At 46.6% G+C, this 15,668-nt stretch overlaps 2 protein-coding genes across 9 annotated transcripts in view; one reads left to right on the forward strand and one right to left on the reverse strand.

Annotated features, from left to right (window-relative positions):
- The window catches only part of LOC135906758 (uncharacterized), a 308,457-nt gene that overhangs the window by 95,460 nt on the left and 197,329 nt on the right, over window positions 1-15,668 (reverse strand). The window lies entirely within an intron of this gene.
- Window positions 1-15,668, forward strand: part of LOC135906793 (monocarboxylate transporter 3-like) — a 33,717-nt gene that overhangs the window by 9,293 nt on the left and 8,756 nt on the right. For 7 of the 8 annotated variants that reach the window (XM_065438385.1, XM_065438388.1, XM_070522235.1 and 4 more), the window contains 3 exons: window positions 1,206-1,290; window positions 8,967-9,216; window positions 9,768-9,911. In XM_065438385.1, the coding sequence (XP_065294457.1) occupies window positions 8,994-9,216; window positions 9,768-9,911 (367 nt within the window). In that variant the 5' untranslated portion in view covers window positions 1,206-1,290; window positions 8,967-8,993. Of the gene's footprint in view, window positions 1-401; window positions 1,032-1,205; window positions 1,291-8,966; window positions 9,217-9,767; window positions 9,912-15,668 lie in introns of those variants that run through there. The other variant, XM_070522238.1, reaches the window with a different exon arrangement.

Genomic DNA, 15,668 nt, shown 5'->3' on the forward strand with positions numbered 1-15,668 from the left:
CAGTCAACCTCTTTAACCACAACTAGCATTTATGGAAAAGTAGGCTGCTCCGGCGAACCCGTGTCGTAAGGTGTTTGCCCCAGGAGATGTACCACGGTCTATGTACCGCTATTCAATGATCGACACTGACGCCAACTTGGGTCGCGGGGTAATGGGCTGTTCCTGTGGGTATACGTAGCACTGGGTATGTACCAAAGGGTAAGAGCCGCTCTTCAATCAACCATTTTACGCGAACTCGGGTCAACAGTTTCATTTCATTTCATTACCTTAAAAACCCCTTGATAGGGGTATTACATAAGGGGTGGGAATACATTAGTACATAATTTGCATAATACATAAGTGAACACGCAAACGACAACAAAAAACTGCATGTGCTAAAGGGTTACATACGTCAGCGCAAATACATAGAACTGAGTAATACAAACTAAAGTTGCACGAGCATATAAGTCTATTAACACAAGTCATTTATATTGTGAAAAGTGCGCAGTGACACTCTCCATGAACGTAGAAGTTAACCTATGTTAATTATATAGTTATTACAAGATGAAATTCACCACGTTCTGCACTCCGCATCAGTTCGAAATAAATCGCAAAAAAAAGAAGAAACACTGTCGATTCGCTGCAGAAAAGTTAATATGTCTAAGAACAATTATCTACCGAAACCAAGCATGGTTCGCATTGCGGAGTTGCGTACTGGCGTTTGGTCTTGTGTAATGTTTGCCGAAAAGCTAACGTGAATACCACACTTGCGCGCGCGGTGTGCATTCGCACTGAGCTGTTTTCAGAAATGAAAGGTGTGCTGTAAAAAGATAAGATAAACGCGAAAACGCAACAAACGTCTCCTTAGGTGACAACGCTGGGTGGCATTCTCTTATCAAGTTGTAATCTTCGCCATCTCCGAGCAAGCATTTTCTTTCCACCGGAAACGCCCGTGCCCTTTCTGTTTCGTCCATTTCTCGACACCTTGCCCAGCTTGGTCATCGTTGATGTTCCGTATCTCCTAAACGTAACTGTAATAGATTTTAAAAACAGTAAGCAAATTTTAGCGATTTGTAGACAATGCTGCAGTGATCACTAGAGTGAAACATTTTTGCGAAGCATGCAGCATGGACCTCACAATATCGCATAATATATCGCATGCTCTCCGTTGCGGCATTAAAAGCTCCCCCTTCCCCTACCTTTATTTTTTGTTTTTGTTTTTGCAGCCGTAAATGAAGTCATATCAAGCACGAGGACACAAGGTCATCACACACTAGGCACTCCTTCGTTGCATCGAATTCCTACCCAGCGGTGAGTTCTGTATTCCTGCTACCTTCTTTCATTATTTTTCTTTGTTTTTTTTTCTTACTTTTGTCATTTGTATCGGTCATGTTGTTGCAAAACTTTATTCTCGAGTCAAAGAAAGTTATTGCGATTACTTACTGGTGGCTATCTGGGCGTTTTCGTGGCTCAAGGCTGAAAGTAGAACAACATATATGTCATTACGTGTGCGCAGCTTTCTTGTGGACTCATCCCAGTAATTCGCAATTCTAAAAATGCGGGGCCATCCCGAATGTAGCGCGGTCTAAAAAATTGCGACATAACACATCTCACGTTGACCGTCGACAATGATGTGTTAGTGTAGAATCAATATTGCGACGCAACATGTTCCCACCATCAAAATTAGTTATGCGAGGATTGTATTGAAGCGGGCCTCCTCGTTCCCGCTTCAGTGCAAAGGTGTTATCATGTTACAATCAATGTTATCAGGCGCCGCTGACGCGAAGCCTACAACTGGCCTCCAAAATGTAAAGAAAGCTACAGAGACCATTTTAGGGCAAGAAAAAGTAAGAAAGCATAAGAAAACCTGCTGTCCGGATTGAATCATCTGAACTAATCATCCGAAGCCCAGTACTTTACCACTGCGCCAAGCCAAAAGGTGCTAGGACACGAATGATTTACCGCCCTCACACAGTTTCAATTCGTGTTTAGAAGTCGCACAAAGATTTAGTATTTGCGCGATCTCCCCTCGTGAAATCTGACGCTTATATGAGTCAACATAAAATGTCCGTATGCAATATTATGCCCTAAAATGCTACAGCACATGTTTTCTTTTACAATTGCTGTTTACAAACAACTGTTTACAACTGTAAACACAGTTGTTTCTTCGTATAGCCGAACCAAACATAGCCAAGCAACAGCAGTTCACCAGGCTAAACAGTGGTTCAACAACTAAAATAAAGGCTAGTATGCTTCGCATCCTGGGCTTAACCTTAGCTAAGCCACAGCCATTTTTTTAGTGCTCTTGAGGTTAATAAATCTGTGTGCTTCGACCAAGGCATACTGGGTGTGAAAACAAGACGATTGTATGACCAATCGTCATACTAACTAACGCTCTTAATTGGAGTATTATCAAATTAGGAAGCAAAAGCGGAAGGCGTTGTTTTATTAGTGAAAGTCACAACAACGGTTTTACGGATGTTAATTGTCATTTGCCAGGTATCGCACCAAGAGCTGAAATTAGAGAATGATTTTTGAAGCTGTAAATGGTAAATGACATACAGAACAGAATACATTTTAATAAATAACAAGCTCAAAAGAAGCATCCGAGCTACAAAATTGATGATAAGGCGCTCATGCGCCTACATGCAATGCCCCGCATACGGTTCCCGATAAAGATTACTATTGCACAAGCTGCCACGCCAACGGCAGCTTTGCTGTAGCATACGAAAAAGGGACTGGCCTAACTACACTTTGGCACGTAAAATAAGAACCCACCTAGAAAATGATTTGTGTTGTGACAGTACTGTGGCAAGGCAAGGTACAGTGATGACACCTAAAGAGCCATGTGCATACGAGGTGTGGCACATGCCTCCTTTCTCTGGTCCACTATTTTTAGGTGCACGAAGTAGCGACGCAAGCTAAGTCGCAGGCCATCGAAACCTCTTATGCTAATAATTGGGTAAAGTGCATCTGAATGTCACTACATGAATAATTTCAACCAACGTCGCAAGCGGTAATTGTTCTAGTTGTCGTTTACAGCTTAGACGTCCAACCCCCTTCGCAGCATAGATTGGAGACTATTTCTTTTTTTTCTTCGTTCTTCGCATAAGAGAAGCTAAACGTTACCTTAGTCTAACAATGTGTTCCAATCGTCACGCCTCCGTAGTCGCACATGTCAGTCATATAAGTACGTAGGTGAGTACGCCTAGCAACCTGCGGCGACAAGCCATATTCGTATGCTTACAAGGAACCGTATATCGGCGCTCGCCGCTTCTTGTGCGGGCACTATAAGCAGAAGAAAATCGTTTATTTCAAAAACACAAAGTCTAAACCTGAACTATGGAGTGAATTTTCTTCATCAGTTTTATCTATGATCTCGCCAGGACGAGACGATCGCGTGTAGACTGACTCAGTCCACATGCTATAGGACAAATCTTCAGAAGGAGGAGAGGATCTAGGCTTGGGCGCATAGCGAAAGTTAAAAGTGTGTATATTTGGGGTCCAGAAGTATTACTTCTTTTTTTACATTCTTTCCTATCTCTCTCTCTCTCTCTATCTCTCTCTATGAACGCTAACGCAAGTGGTCGCGCATTACTTGCGTCAGCTTTGCGATCGGTGCGATAATGTGGTTCAGCCTCACGATTCCCCTTGTCCCTTTGAAAGCATTCGGACAACAACTGGGTTTGTTTATTACTAGTGGACTTCACGATATTGCGACTTGTAGTCATTTTTCGCATCGTCGATCCAAGGCAATAGAGAATTTTAGCGCGCCCGGTATTTCGGCAAGCGCGGGTGGTTTGCCGGATGAGCGGGGCCGCAAACGTGAGGGGCCAGATTGTTGGTGTCAGCTGGTAGTGGAAAGCTCAACCACATAATCGTGGAGCCTATTGCTATATCCTTCTTAGCTGGGGTGTAAATTTAGCTGGGGTGTAAATTGCGCCGCTGCCGTTAATTTGCGCCAGCGGCGAAGCAGAATGTAGTAGGTTACTGATACGTTGTCTTTGCGTTTCTCTGGTTGAGTGCTACACCACCAGGTCGCTGCACCGCTCCGGCCGCTCACGTTTACGCCCCCGACCATCCGGCAATCCGCCCCCGTTTGCCAGAATATTGGACATGCTAAATGTCACTAATAAGATAGCATCGTTACAGCAACACGTTACGCGCGTGAATCCGGCGTAAGGAAGGTTAACGTGCACGATGTGCAAGCATGCAAGCTGCCGCTGAGCTAAGTCCTCGTTGACGCCAGGACGATAAGAAATGCCGCATGTGCAACCCCGTAGAATGCAGTTTCCGCGAAGCTTTGTGTGAGCGGATAAAGAGTGGAAACACGATCACATGCGCACACGAACACGCACGCACGCGCGCGCGAGCGCGAGCGCGCGCGCACACACACACACACACACACACACACACACACACACAAACACAAACACACACACACACACACACACACACACACACACACACACACACACACACACACACACACACACACACACACACACACACACACACACACACACACACACACACACACACACACACACACACACACACACACACACACACACACACACACACACACACACACACACACACACACACACACACACACACGTGCGCGCGTACACAACTTATAGTGAGCCTTTTGTTCACCGGAGTTGATGACTACGAGCCAGTACGAAAGGCGCCTTGAACACATCATGGTTTCAGAGGCAGCATACGTATAGGTATGTAGCGCAATTCGCATCTATTCTAACAACAAAAAGTGTTCAATTTCCATCACCGTTCAGCCGCGGATGCGCCGTTGTTCTGGCTACTGGTCCTTTTTTTGCTTTTTTGCTTTTTGCTTTCCATCGCACGGCCGAGGGCATCTGGTGGTGTTGCAAGCAACTCAGTAGGGCACGCATACTACATTATGTTTAGTTGGTCTAATCGGCAACGGAGCAGCAACTTCGCAACCATGGTCGCGAATCCTGGCGATGTTCGGAAAGCTTAGCTTTTAAGAAACTGCCAAAAAAGGAGGCGTTATCTGCATTTGCGTATTTTTGTTCAACATCCTAAGTACCCGCGCAATCAAAAGGGAAATGCGAGAAAGAAAAGTGATCGTCAATACCACTTAAGCGTGCAAGAACTGAGCAGCTCACGCACTTTTATTCCAAGCTGCGAAACACAGAAGAGATTTACGAACTCAAATTATATTCTTATTAACTACAGCGGACTACTTTCTCCCGGTAAAATTGTAATACACATTTATTATTCAACAACGCCTTCTTCTTACGCACTGGAAATAGCGTGAAACCAATAAACCAGTGCAGTTTTCAGTACGCGCGAGGGAGCTCCAACGATAACCATCGCGTTTATACACGTGCCGGTGCGGCCGAGCTCATTTCTGCAAACCGTGTTTGTGCCCCAGTGACTCACAGAGAGTGTGAACGTATCCATTTTGGTCCACTACCAAAATAAATAAACTCCAACACGCTGGTATTTGCAATAAGACTGCACTCCGCTTCAGTGTGCCACAACTGTCAAAAGCATTACCTCTTCGCTGCAGAGGAATTATGATTCACCACGACTATTGTCTACCAAACCAAAAAAGCTTCGTATAACGTGGATGGAAACTCGAGTCTGCTCTATTTTTGTTCTTTTATGTCACTTTATTTACCTTCATTCTCATATATTTTTCTTCTTCTGTCCTCTCTTTCAGAGATGTAGCAGGCATAGTGGCCGCATGCGCGTGGCCGCATACGTGGGGCCGCATACAATGATAATACCATTCCCTCTTTCTGGATTGCATTTTTTATGCGAAGCCTATTAACGTAGGTTTCGGGCCTTCGCGCGACGCCCGGCGGTGGCCGCCATTGACCCTGAAGTGGGGTCACGTCACATGACGTCACGTGATGACGTCACACAGGCTGCAGATGGGGCCTCATATCGCGCCGTCGGTCGCCTCCCGGCGGTGGCCACCATTCACCTTCAAGTGACCTTCAAGTAGGTCACGTGACATGACGTCACGTGATGACGTCACACCGGCTGCAGATGGGGCCTCATATCGCGCCGTCGGTCGCCTTCCGGCGGTGGCCACCATTGACCCTGAAGTGAGATCACATGATGTGACGTCACGTGATGACGTCACACCAGCTGCAGATGGGGCCTCATATCGCGCCGTCGGACGTCGCCCGGCGGAGGCCTCCACGCTTCGGTTCGCGCCGTCGAGCGCGACGCGGCGGCGGCGCCACCATCGCTGCATCACGTGATATGCGACGTCACGCCAGGGATGAAGCGGCGCGCGCCCGCCGTCGCGTCAGTCTGCGCCCGCAACCGCGCCAGCATCTTTGCGCCGGGCGTGTATGCGGTGAAGATGCCTCCAAACGCTAAGGATACCCTAAGGTTAAGCCCAGTGGATGCGAAGCATCCACTGGGCTTAACCTTGATAAGCCTCCAATTTTTTTACTTGTATATAATGACCATAGTGACATTCCTAAAAGAGGTAATATGCATGCCGTGGCATCCAGTGCAGACAGACAGACAGACAATGAACTTTTATTGAGGTCCTGAGGGACTAGCCTGCGGAGACCCGTTGGGGCCCATGCCTCGCCGCTGGCTGCTCCCATGTGGGAATCGGGAGGCCAAGCCTCTCCGCTCTTTCACGGGCCCTCTGGGCGGCCATGGACTGGAGCTTGACTTGCGTACTAGATATGGCCTCGTCCCAGTCCCGTTCGCTGGTGAGGGACGTATCCCGTAACGCAGGACACTACCAGAGCATATGAGGTAGAGTGCTAACCGCCCCACAATCCGGGCACTGTGGGTCAATTTCTGGATAAATCCTGCTTAAGAAACCTCGCGAGGGATATGACCTCGTCTGAAGCATCCTAAGCGTGATCGATTGAGATCTGCATAGATTTGGATGTGGAGGCGAGAAGCGCCTGCGTTCCTCTTTATAATGGGAGACGATCTCATGAAAGGTTAATAAGGGGCCGCTGTGGCCGAGCTCCTCCAGGTCCAATGTAGCCCCATCGCCATCGCGGCGCGTTAATTCTCGCGCACGGCGGTGAGCAATTTCATTTCGGTTCGGGTGGTCCGGCAGCACGTTGTCGCCCATGTGAGCTGGGAACCATATAATATAATGCACGGGTTCACAATTAGTTCTGGACTTGTTTTTCAGAATCGCCTCCACCTGTCTCGCAACCATTCCCGAAGCGAAAGCCCTGACGGCCGCGCGTGAGTCAGTGTAGATATACGGCCTTTTTGAATCCTGCATCGCCAGCGCCACCGCCACCTGTTCTGCCACGTCGGCCGTCACAGCGCCTACCGAGGCCGCAGATAGGAGCTCAGCCTTTTCGCTGACCGCCGTGACCATGAATTTACCGGAGCGCCCATATTGAGCAGATATGACTGTTTTTTTCATGACCATTGCTATTGGGTACTATTTCTGTACTTTAGTTGGACCATTCTGTAAAGAACAAAAATTCTGCTAAACTTGTAAAAATCTGTGAGTGGATCTCCCCAATACTCACTACAGCGCTCGGCGTGTCCTCTTTCTTCTTCCGTGTTAGAGGTGGTGTCCCTATGTATTTACTGAGAATGCACCGATAAACCCAGCTACATATGCTGTTCATTGGAATACTTCTTTCTAAATATTTACTTACTATATATATATATATATATATATATATATATATATACACTTCTACAAAAGTTATACTATATCGTATGTAAATTTGCTATTTTACTGGAAACAACGTAGGCATCGAAATGATAATATATGTAATATATTTCCGGTACCAAGTTCAATTTTATTTTATTCCAATGTTCCGAAAGGGTACGTACTACAAAAAAAGTGTTCAGCAGGTACTTACCTAATCAGCTAATGAGCACTCATCAGTGCACAAGCACGAAAATAAAGGAAAGATAAAGTGTTCATTCACTCCCACAAACTACACAATTATGCTATCTTATATAAAATTAGTGCTTTATTAGTAGGAATAAGCAAGTGCACTGGTTTTCGAAACCGCGCAGACGTTAGCATATACTATTTATGTATACACACTAAAGTGGGGTCCTAAAGAGAAATAATCATTATCAAGTACGCCTGCAAACGCAAGCATGCAGTGAACATTCCGTGCTTACTCAGAGAAGACCAGCGCTCATTTCTTTCTATCGAGAAGAGCCATCTTCGAAAAAGTGCACTCAGGCATTTACCTCAAGCTCTTCTTATTACAAACCACCTAGATAATATCCTCCACAGTTTGTAGTATTATGTGTTAGAAAATGCGTGGACCTCTCAAATTTATTGTTAAAGTCAAGGTGGCCTTATTAGAAGCAGATGCTGAGCACAGTAGTGTCAGATTCGGATGAGTTTCCGCTTGCGCTATTGCTTCATTTTTAGTCCCTGTCCATGTGCACCAGTTCAGTTTTCTGAATGAGGATAACTGACTGACTCTCAGGGTGTCTACTGCTTCAAATGACACTCCACAGTAATGAATAATGGTTCTTCTAACTATTGAAATGGAAGATCCGCAGGCACCGATGATCGAGATACCAGAATAATTGCTTAGTTGCACCAATCGGTATGCTCTTAGACGTTTATTTTGCTCATTTATTAGGTTTACCGGCTACAATTTGAAAAAGATGGCAGGACTGGTTACATAAGATGCAAAAAAAGAAAAAAATCATACAGGAGATACGTCTATGCTGAAAGCACAGACAAGTAATAAAGCAAATGGTCGAGAACATTCAAAGTCGTATATGCGGCAAATACCAGCATGCGTGGGAGATGAACAAGGAAAGGCCTTAACAGACCGATGACGAATCATGCGGTAAAAAACAAACTGCCAGATTCGAATATTAAAAACAAAACGCGTAAAATATTTTTGCGGCTAGAACGCGTGGGGTATCTGTCACCAGAAATGCAATCAAACGCTGTTTGTAACGCAGCATCAGTTTTTAACAAGCCTTCATCTTACCAATTACCGACGTTGCAGCTACGGTGTGCACCAAGTAGTGAACCAATGGCGCTGACTTTGGACTCCTTGAAGAGCGACCCATCGTTCGGGCTGGACTCAAGACGCAGCTGGGTGACGGCGGCATTCCTGAGCATATCATTGACTATGGCGCTGATTGCGCATCATTCGGTGGGTGTGCTGTATTTTGGCATCGTTCAGACATACGATGTGAGCAGGCAGGAAGCGTCGTGGCCACTTGTGCTGTCCCACACTCTGGCTTTCTTGGCAGGTACGTGCAAGCCTCATTCACGCATATCACAATGTGATAGGTAATTTGGACAAAGCGTTGGACTTTCACATTATTTCAGCTCACACGGTACCCCACTCCCGTAATGAAATGTGATAGTCGAACCACCCGTAGGCACCCGTGGAAGCAAGTTACTACACTTTGGAATACCGCGAGGGTGAAAACGTTCTGTAAAGCAAGATTTCTCCATCTGGTCGCAGTTTATCGGATATTTGGTTAACCGCAGACCTGACTGCTTCGACTGTCGCAAGGATCCCGCTGTCGTGTTTTGTTTTCGGGAGTACTGTACATTGAGAGGAGTTCACCGGCTACGCTGAACAAGTAAACGTTCGTAGTTCCTAGAGTCCGTGGTACCCATCTGCCGGCTACCCTGGCACATTCGCCCATTTCAGAAGGCAGGCAGTGGATAGTACTGTGGTTAACGGAGAGGAAGTAGGGACATTTGGGGGAACATTGGCAGAAATTATTTGCCCAGAATAGCTATAGCGAAAGTTTATTATGTGTGTAACTTCAATGAACGCTATCTTTTCTAGGTCCGGTCATGGGGTATCTCTGCGGCCGATGCTCCTGTCAAGTGGTGTTGCTCGTGTCGAGCTTAACGGCAGGCGTTTCCGCCTGCGCTTGCTTCATCGCTGAAAGCATATTCGCTTTAAGTATCCTGTTTGGAATTGTCCACGGTGAGCGAGCCCTTATTTTTTGTGATACTTACGTTAAACACAACTACTCAATCAAGAAAAGACAAGTGAAAATTAGCTCAGCACTATCCCGGCTGTGTGTTTCGAATGAAGGACGCACCACTTATGCGCATTGTATTCTAGCGTAACGTCACAGCGACGCTCCCTTTTCGCACTTTAGCTTTCTCCGGAACTGAGCTGCTCAAGGTCACTAAAGGTTTTGTAATCTCTGGTTAATTTCAGGTCACATTTCATCTTTATTGTAATCGCATCTGTTCTAAGCAATCCTTTCCACATTATTCTTCATTGTATACTCTTAAAATGACGTCTCGTTGGGCCAGTTGATCACAATTCACCTTGGGTACTAGGCACGAACACACACAAGAAACAAGGAAGGAGACGGGACAGAGCGCCACTCAAAACTGCTGTATTCGGAGGCACAGCAAACACTTATATTGACACGTGTACTTGTCCTTATCGGGCGACACGTTTTGCCGTCTAACAAATATTATCTCACGGCGCGGGTCGCACCTGCATGTATCCGAAATTTCTGGAAAGTTATCGATGCTTCTACCCGCTGTCTGTTGTCGCCGAACATTGTGTTATCTGATTTCATCGCTTGACGCGAATGGCGTAGAACTTTGTAGAAGGCATGCGGGTCCCAACAATTAGTCTGGAACATTCGACGATTGCTGTATAAAAGCCGACGCGCTTGACCCGCTGATCTGATTTTTCGACGATCGCCTACTGTGTTCGCCGCTGTCATTGTGCTATAAGTGTAGCCTGTTTCGTGGGCACAGGTTCGCCCAATAAAAGTTAGTTTTGTCGTTCACAGTATTGCTACTGTGTTATTCAACGTCCCTACCACGTGACAATATAGCTGTCTTAGACGGAAGGAGCACAATCAGATCAAGATTGATATGGAAGCGAACTGGTTAAATCTATCTTTCCAGGCATATCTAAAGATATTGGTGGGTCGCTGACGCACATGCTTCCTTCCTTTCCGGTAAAGAAAGCTTCAATTACTTCCCGGGGTTTCGCATCTTTACTCTGCTAGAATCCTCGCCCCTGCAAAACATGGCTCACATGAGCCTGACCAGCAGGACTCAATGTACTTGGGTATGTTTGGCCCTTCTTTATCTTGCTCTAAATTTCGTTCATGTTCCCTAATTCGGTCGTTAACGCAGCGCCCAGTTTGCCCTAAATAGGAGCGGCCACATGAGAAGGAGATTTCGTACACGACACCTTCGGCGTACTTTATAAACGGTAGACCATGCTTGGTGCCGCATAAACTTTTATCTTCCCGTATTCTTTCGATACGAGAACACATGCTTCCGAGCTTTTTTGGGCTGAAAACACAAGCGGCATCCCATGTCGGCTCGCAACCTTCTTTAAATTGTGGGCCATCTTATGTACATAGGGCACCACCACAGGCCTCACCATCTCTGCTCGAGGGGAATCTTCCCCAGCTCTCACAGCCAGACTCTTCATTTTCTGTAGTAGGCTTTCAGCGACTACCATAACAATCGAATCAGGGAATCCAGCTGAAGACTGCCTGGCCAATTGGTTGTGGAAGCAAAACTGCATCCGGCAAGGGCACGATTTTGAGAGGGCAAATTTCAGGCGATGTGAAGCAGTCCCCCTTTTTATTAACTTCGAATGGGCGGAGTCGTGTGGTAGGAGCCCTTTTTCGCACGAGTTCACGAGGACGCGAACCGCAAGTGCGGCCGCTTGACCTGTCTGCCATCAATCGACGAATTGCCCGCAAGGCCGAATCAGAGGAGCAAAAGACGCGCCTTCTGGAATGCATTAACTGCCTTCTGAAGTCCTGCGACCGGACACGTTCACGTCACACGGAAACTGAAACAGGAGCCATTGTGACATACTTGAGAAATAACCAGCTAAGGCTCTCACCAGCCGATAAGGAGGGAGGGTTTGTCGTGTTATCTGAAATTAAATTCTAGGAAAGAGCTGCGCAGACACTTGAATAGAATTTTGCGCGTGTCAAAGTTCACGGAACTAGAGTTAAGAGCAGAGCTGTTGCACTATGTGAGCAGTTTGGTTCAGACCGCTTTGGCAAACAGAGAGGAATAAGCACAGATAATGCCTTGAAATCCTTCTTTTCAGTAAAAACGCATAGGCAAGGCATGCCGTTTAGAACATTGGTCACGGAAAAAGAGTCGTGGCAGAAGGAGCTAAACCAGTTCTAGTTGAAACATATTAGTACACTTAAAGTGGACGACCAATTTCTTACAATGAGATCAGACGAAGTTTGTGACTTTCTAAAATGGCAATGTGATGTTCGGCGTGCCGTTTCCGTGGATGTGGTGGACATATTTTACTCTGTTCCTCACAAGGGCCTGTTTGCTGCAGTTCGCGAGTGTATAGGAAAGAACGAGCCCATTTCCTTTCAGAACAAAGCGAGAATTTCCAATGACGATTCTTTAACCCTTTTAGAGTTTTACTTGCAATCGACTTTTATAGCATTTTACCAGCAGTGTTTTCTGCAGAAAGCCAGCATATGTATAGGATCCCGTGTGGTGCCAGTATTGTGTAATATTTTTCTCTCACAAATGGATGAAGTTTTACATCGAGGTTTTACTGGCTAGGCACGCTTGTAAAGTTTTTAGATACGTGGATAATTTTTTGGTATTTCTTGATAAGGACGAAAGTTTGAACTCCCAAGACAATGTGCATGATATATTATCCATATTCAGACAACATGGAAATGGCTTGCAATACACCATTGAAGTGCCTGAGGGCAACTTCCTACAGTTCGTAGATATAAATATTGAGTCTTGTGCGGATCAGATTTCTTGGCCATATGCACGTCGTACAAAAATAAGGGCCCCTGCCATACCATTCCGCCCATTCGAAGTTAATAAAAAGAGGGATTGCTTCACTTTGCCTGAAAGCCACCCTCGGAAAATCGTGCCCTCAATGGATGCCGTTTAGCTTCCAGAACCAATTGGCCAGGCTGTCTTCAGCTGGATTTCCTGATTCGATTACAATGGCAGTCGCTGAAAGACTACTAGAAAAAATGAAGCGTCTGGCTGTGAGAGCTGGGGAAGATTCCCCTCGAGCAGAAGTGGTGAGGCCTGTGGTGGTGCCCTATGTCCACAAGATGGCCCACAATTTAAAGAAGGTTGCGAGCCGACAGGGCATGCCGCTTGTGTTTACAGTCCCAAAAAGCTCGGAAGCGTGTGTTCTCATATCGAAAGAATACGCGAAGATAAAAATTGGAGGACGCTTAAGCTTCGCCTTCAAAAGTGGAACGCGACAGCGTTCCCGTCGACCCGCCAAGGGGTGTAAGACAATGGGCTACAGGGCAGCCATCACTTACGAGACGCCCCGCATCGGACGCGGTGAGCGTGGAGCCATATGGTCGAACAACGCAGCGTTCGGCGCAGCAACGAAACGTGCGCCTGAGCAAGCGGAACGAACCAAAGGACTCGGTATCTCGGAAGGGTAAATGATGAACGCCAGCCAAACGTCGTGATCGGCACGGGCAGAGAGATAGGCAGATAGGGGTCTAAAGAAAGGAAGGACCCTTGATTCTGCAGAGGGAGCAAGGCGAAGCGTTGTCAGGGGAGAGAGAGCCCGGGCCGCGACCCGCCTCGCACAGGTCCAATGCGCGCGTGGCGCGCCAAGTGTCGGGGCAGCACCGTACATGGAGAGGTGGGGGTCTTCTGTGTTTGCCGCAACATGGCTCTGCGTGTGCGGAAAGCGCAGAAGAAATGCAACGGAAACGCACTTCGCTACTCGTGTAATTGCGACTTCTGTAAGTTACATGTTCATAATTACCGATATACAGCGCAGTATAACTTTCCACGGCACGTTTCGAAGGCAACACCGCATTCACTTGTACCGCTTGTACCGCAGTACCGCAGTACCGCTTGTACCGCAGCGCTTGTACCGCTTGGAAGCATCAAAATCGTGGCGGAGTGGTAGCGTCTCCGTCTCACACTCCGGAGACCCTGGTTCGATTCCCACCCAGCCCATCTTTGAAGTTGCTTTTTATTTATGAAGTGCCTTCCATGATTTATCGCTCACGGCCAACGCCGCCGACGCCCACGACACCGGCGTTTCTGGGACACGAGCTCCTTAACGCTATCGCGTTAAAAGTTTCTGCGGCACCAAGCAAGGGCCACGTTTATAAAGTGCGCCGAAGGTGTGTACGAAGTCTCTTTTTCATGTGGCCGCTCCTACATAGCGCAAACTGGGCGCTGCGTTAACGACCGAATTAGGGAACATGAACGAAATTTAGAGCAGGATAAAGAAGGGCCAAACACACCCAAGCACATTGAGTCCTGCTGGTCACGCTCTTGTGAGCCATGTTTTGCAAGGGCGAGGATTCTAGCAACGAGTAAAGATGCAAAACCTCGGGAAGTTTTTAAAGCTTTGTTTACCGGAAAGAAAGGAAGCATGTGCGTCAGCGCCCCATCAATATCTTTATATATGACTGGAAAAATAAATTTAACCAGTTCGCTTCCATATCAATCTTGATCTGATTGTGTTCCTTGCGTCTAAGGCGGCTATATAATTGTGGGCTGTGCCTCCGAATAAAGCAGTTGTAAGTGGTGCTCTGTCCCGTCTCCTTCCTTGTTTCTCTAATATGTTCGCGCCTAGTACCCAAGATGAATCGTTTACTAGCAACTTTCTCATTCTTCTTACCTAAGTTTCTTTTTATACGCGCTTTTCCCTCTCTTCTTCCCGAAGGGCAGGTTAGCCAACTGAGCAATTCGTTCGTTAAACTCCGTGCCTTTCGCCTTCCATTTCTCTCTCGCTTCCTCAGTCCCTCTCGTCCATTCTATCTCTTTGGCATCATTGTTTTTGACCTTTCTAGTTCGTCTTCTCCTTTCCAAAGTTATGGGGTAGCATTTAATTCTCTCACTATTCCCAGTGCCTCAACTCTCGCAGACAAACGTTCCATGTGAATGGATATCGGTGACATACGATTAGCAATGACAGAACTCATTTGTGTGCTGCCATTCTGGCCATGTAATAAAGATGAAAACTTTGGAAAATAACGCTTATGGGATGCCAGCCTAGCCATTACTGTCTTCCTTTTAAAAGAAAAGTCGAAATACCATGGTCGTTGCGAATGACGACACAAGTGCTACCCGGTGGGGTGAATATTGTGCAACATTACGGAGACCGCGCCAATGACATCAGACGGGATTAGTGAGCCGCTAATGGTCTAAAAACTAAAACTGAGTGCGCAATACTTTGCCATACAATTTAAACATGCTGAAACTACACGTAAACGCAACCAGGGAAACAGAAACGTGCCGAAACCATGGAAGGTTACTGTCAATCTACCCGAACTATATCACACAAACGAACGAAAGAAACCCCACGTGCGAAAGCCTTCCCACCCGATTCTGGCCCGGACCTGCCTGGACCACGGTCGCGCGAGAACAAACGCCCATCCCTCGCCTCCTTTCTGTCGCTAATCCGACCATCGCCGATCAACCACGAACCACCGACAGCCACTGACCGCGAAAACGGAGGACGAAAGAGGCAAAGATTGCTATTCATTTTAAAAGAGTTGAGAAGATGATCGTCAAATGTTTGGTGCTCCAAAGAACTTTGCGTACGTCAGCTTTGGGTATTGTAGAAGCTACGAAACTTAGAGCAGAGGTTCGCACTCTCTATTTGCGTCTGGTGATTGTGGTACACCTGAGGATTATTGGAAAAGCTAGTACAAAAAATAAAACAAACGAAATTAACGCATTGGTTTACGACACGCGTTATTTG

This window comes from Dermacentor albipictus, chromosome 7 (assembly GCF_038994185.2).
Source record: "Dermacentor albipictus isolate Rhodes 1998 colony chromosome 7, USDA_Dalb.pri_finalv2, whole genome shotgun sequence".
NCBI lineage: Eukaryota > Metazoa > Arthropoda > Arachnida > Ixodida > Ixodidae > Dermacentor > Dermacentor albipictus.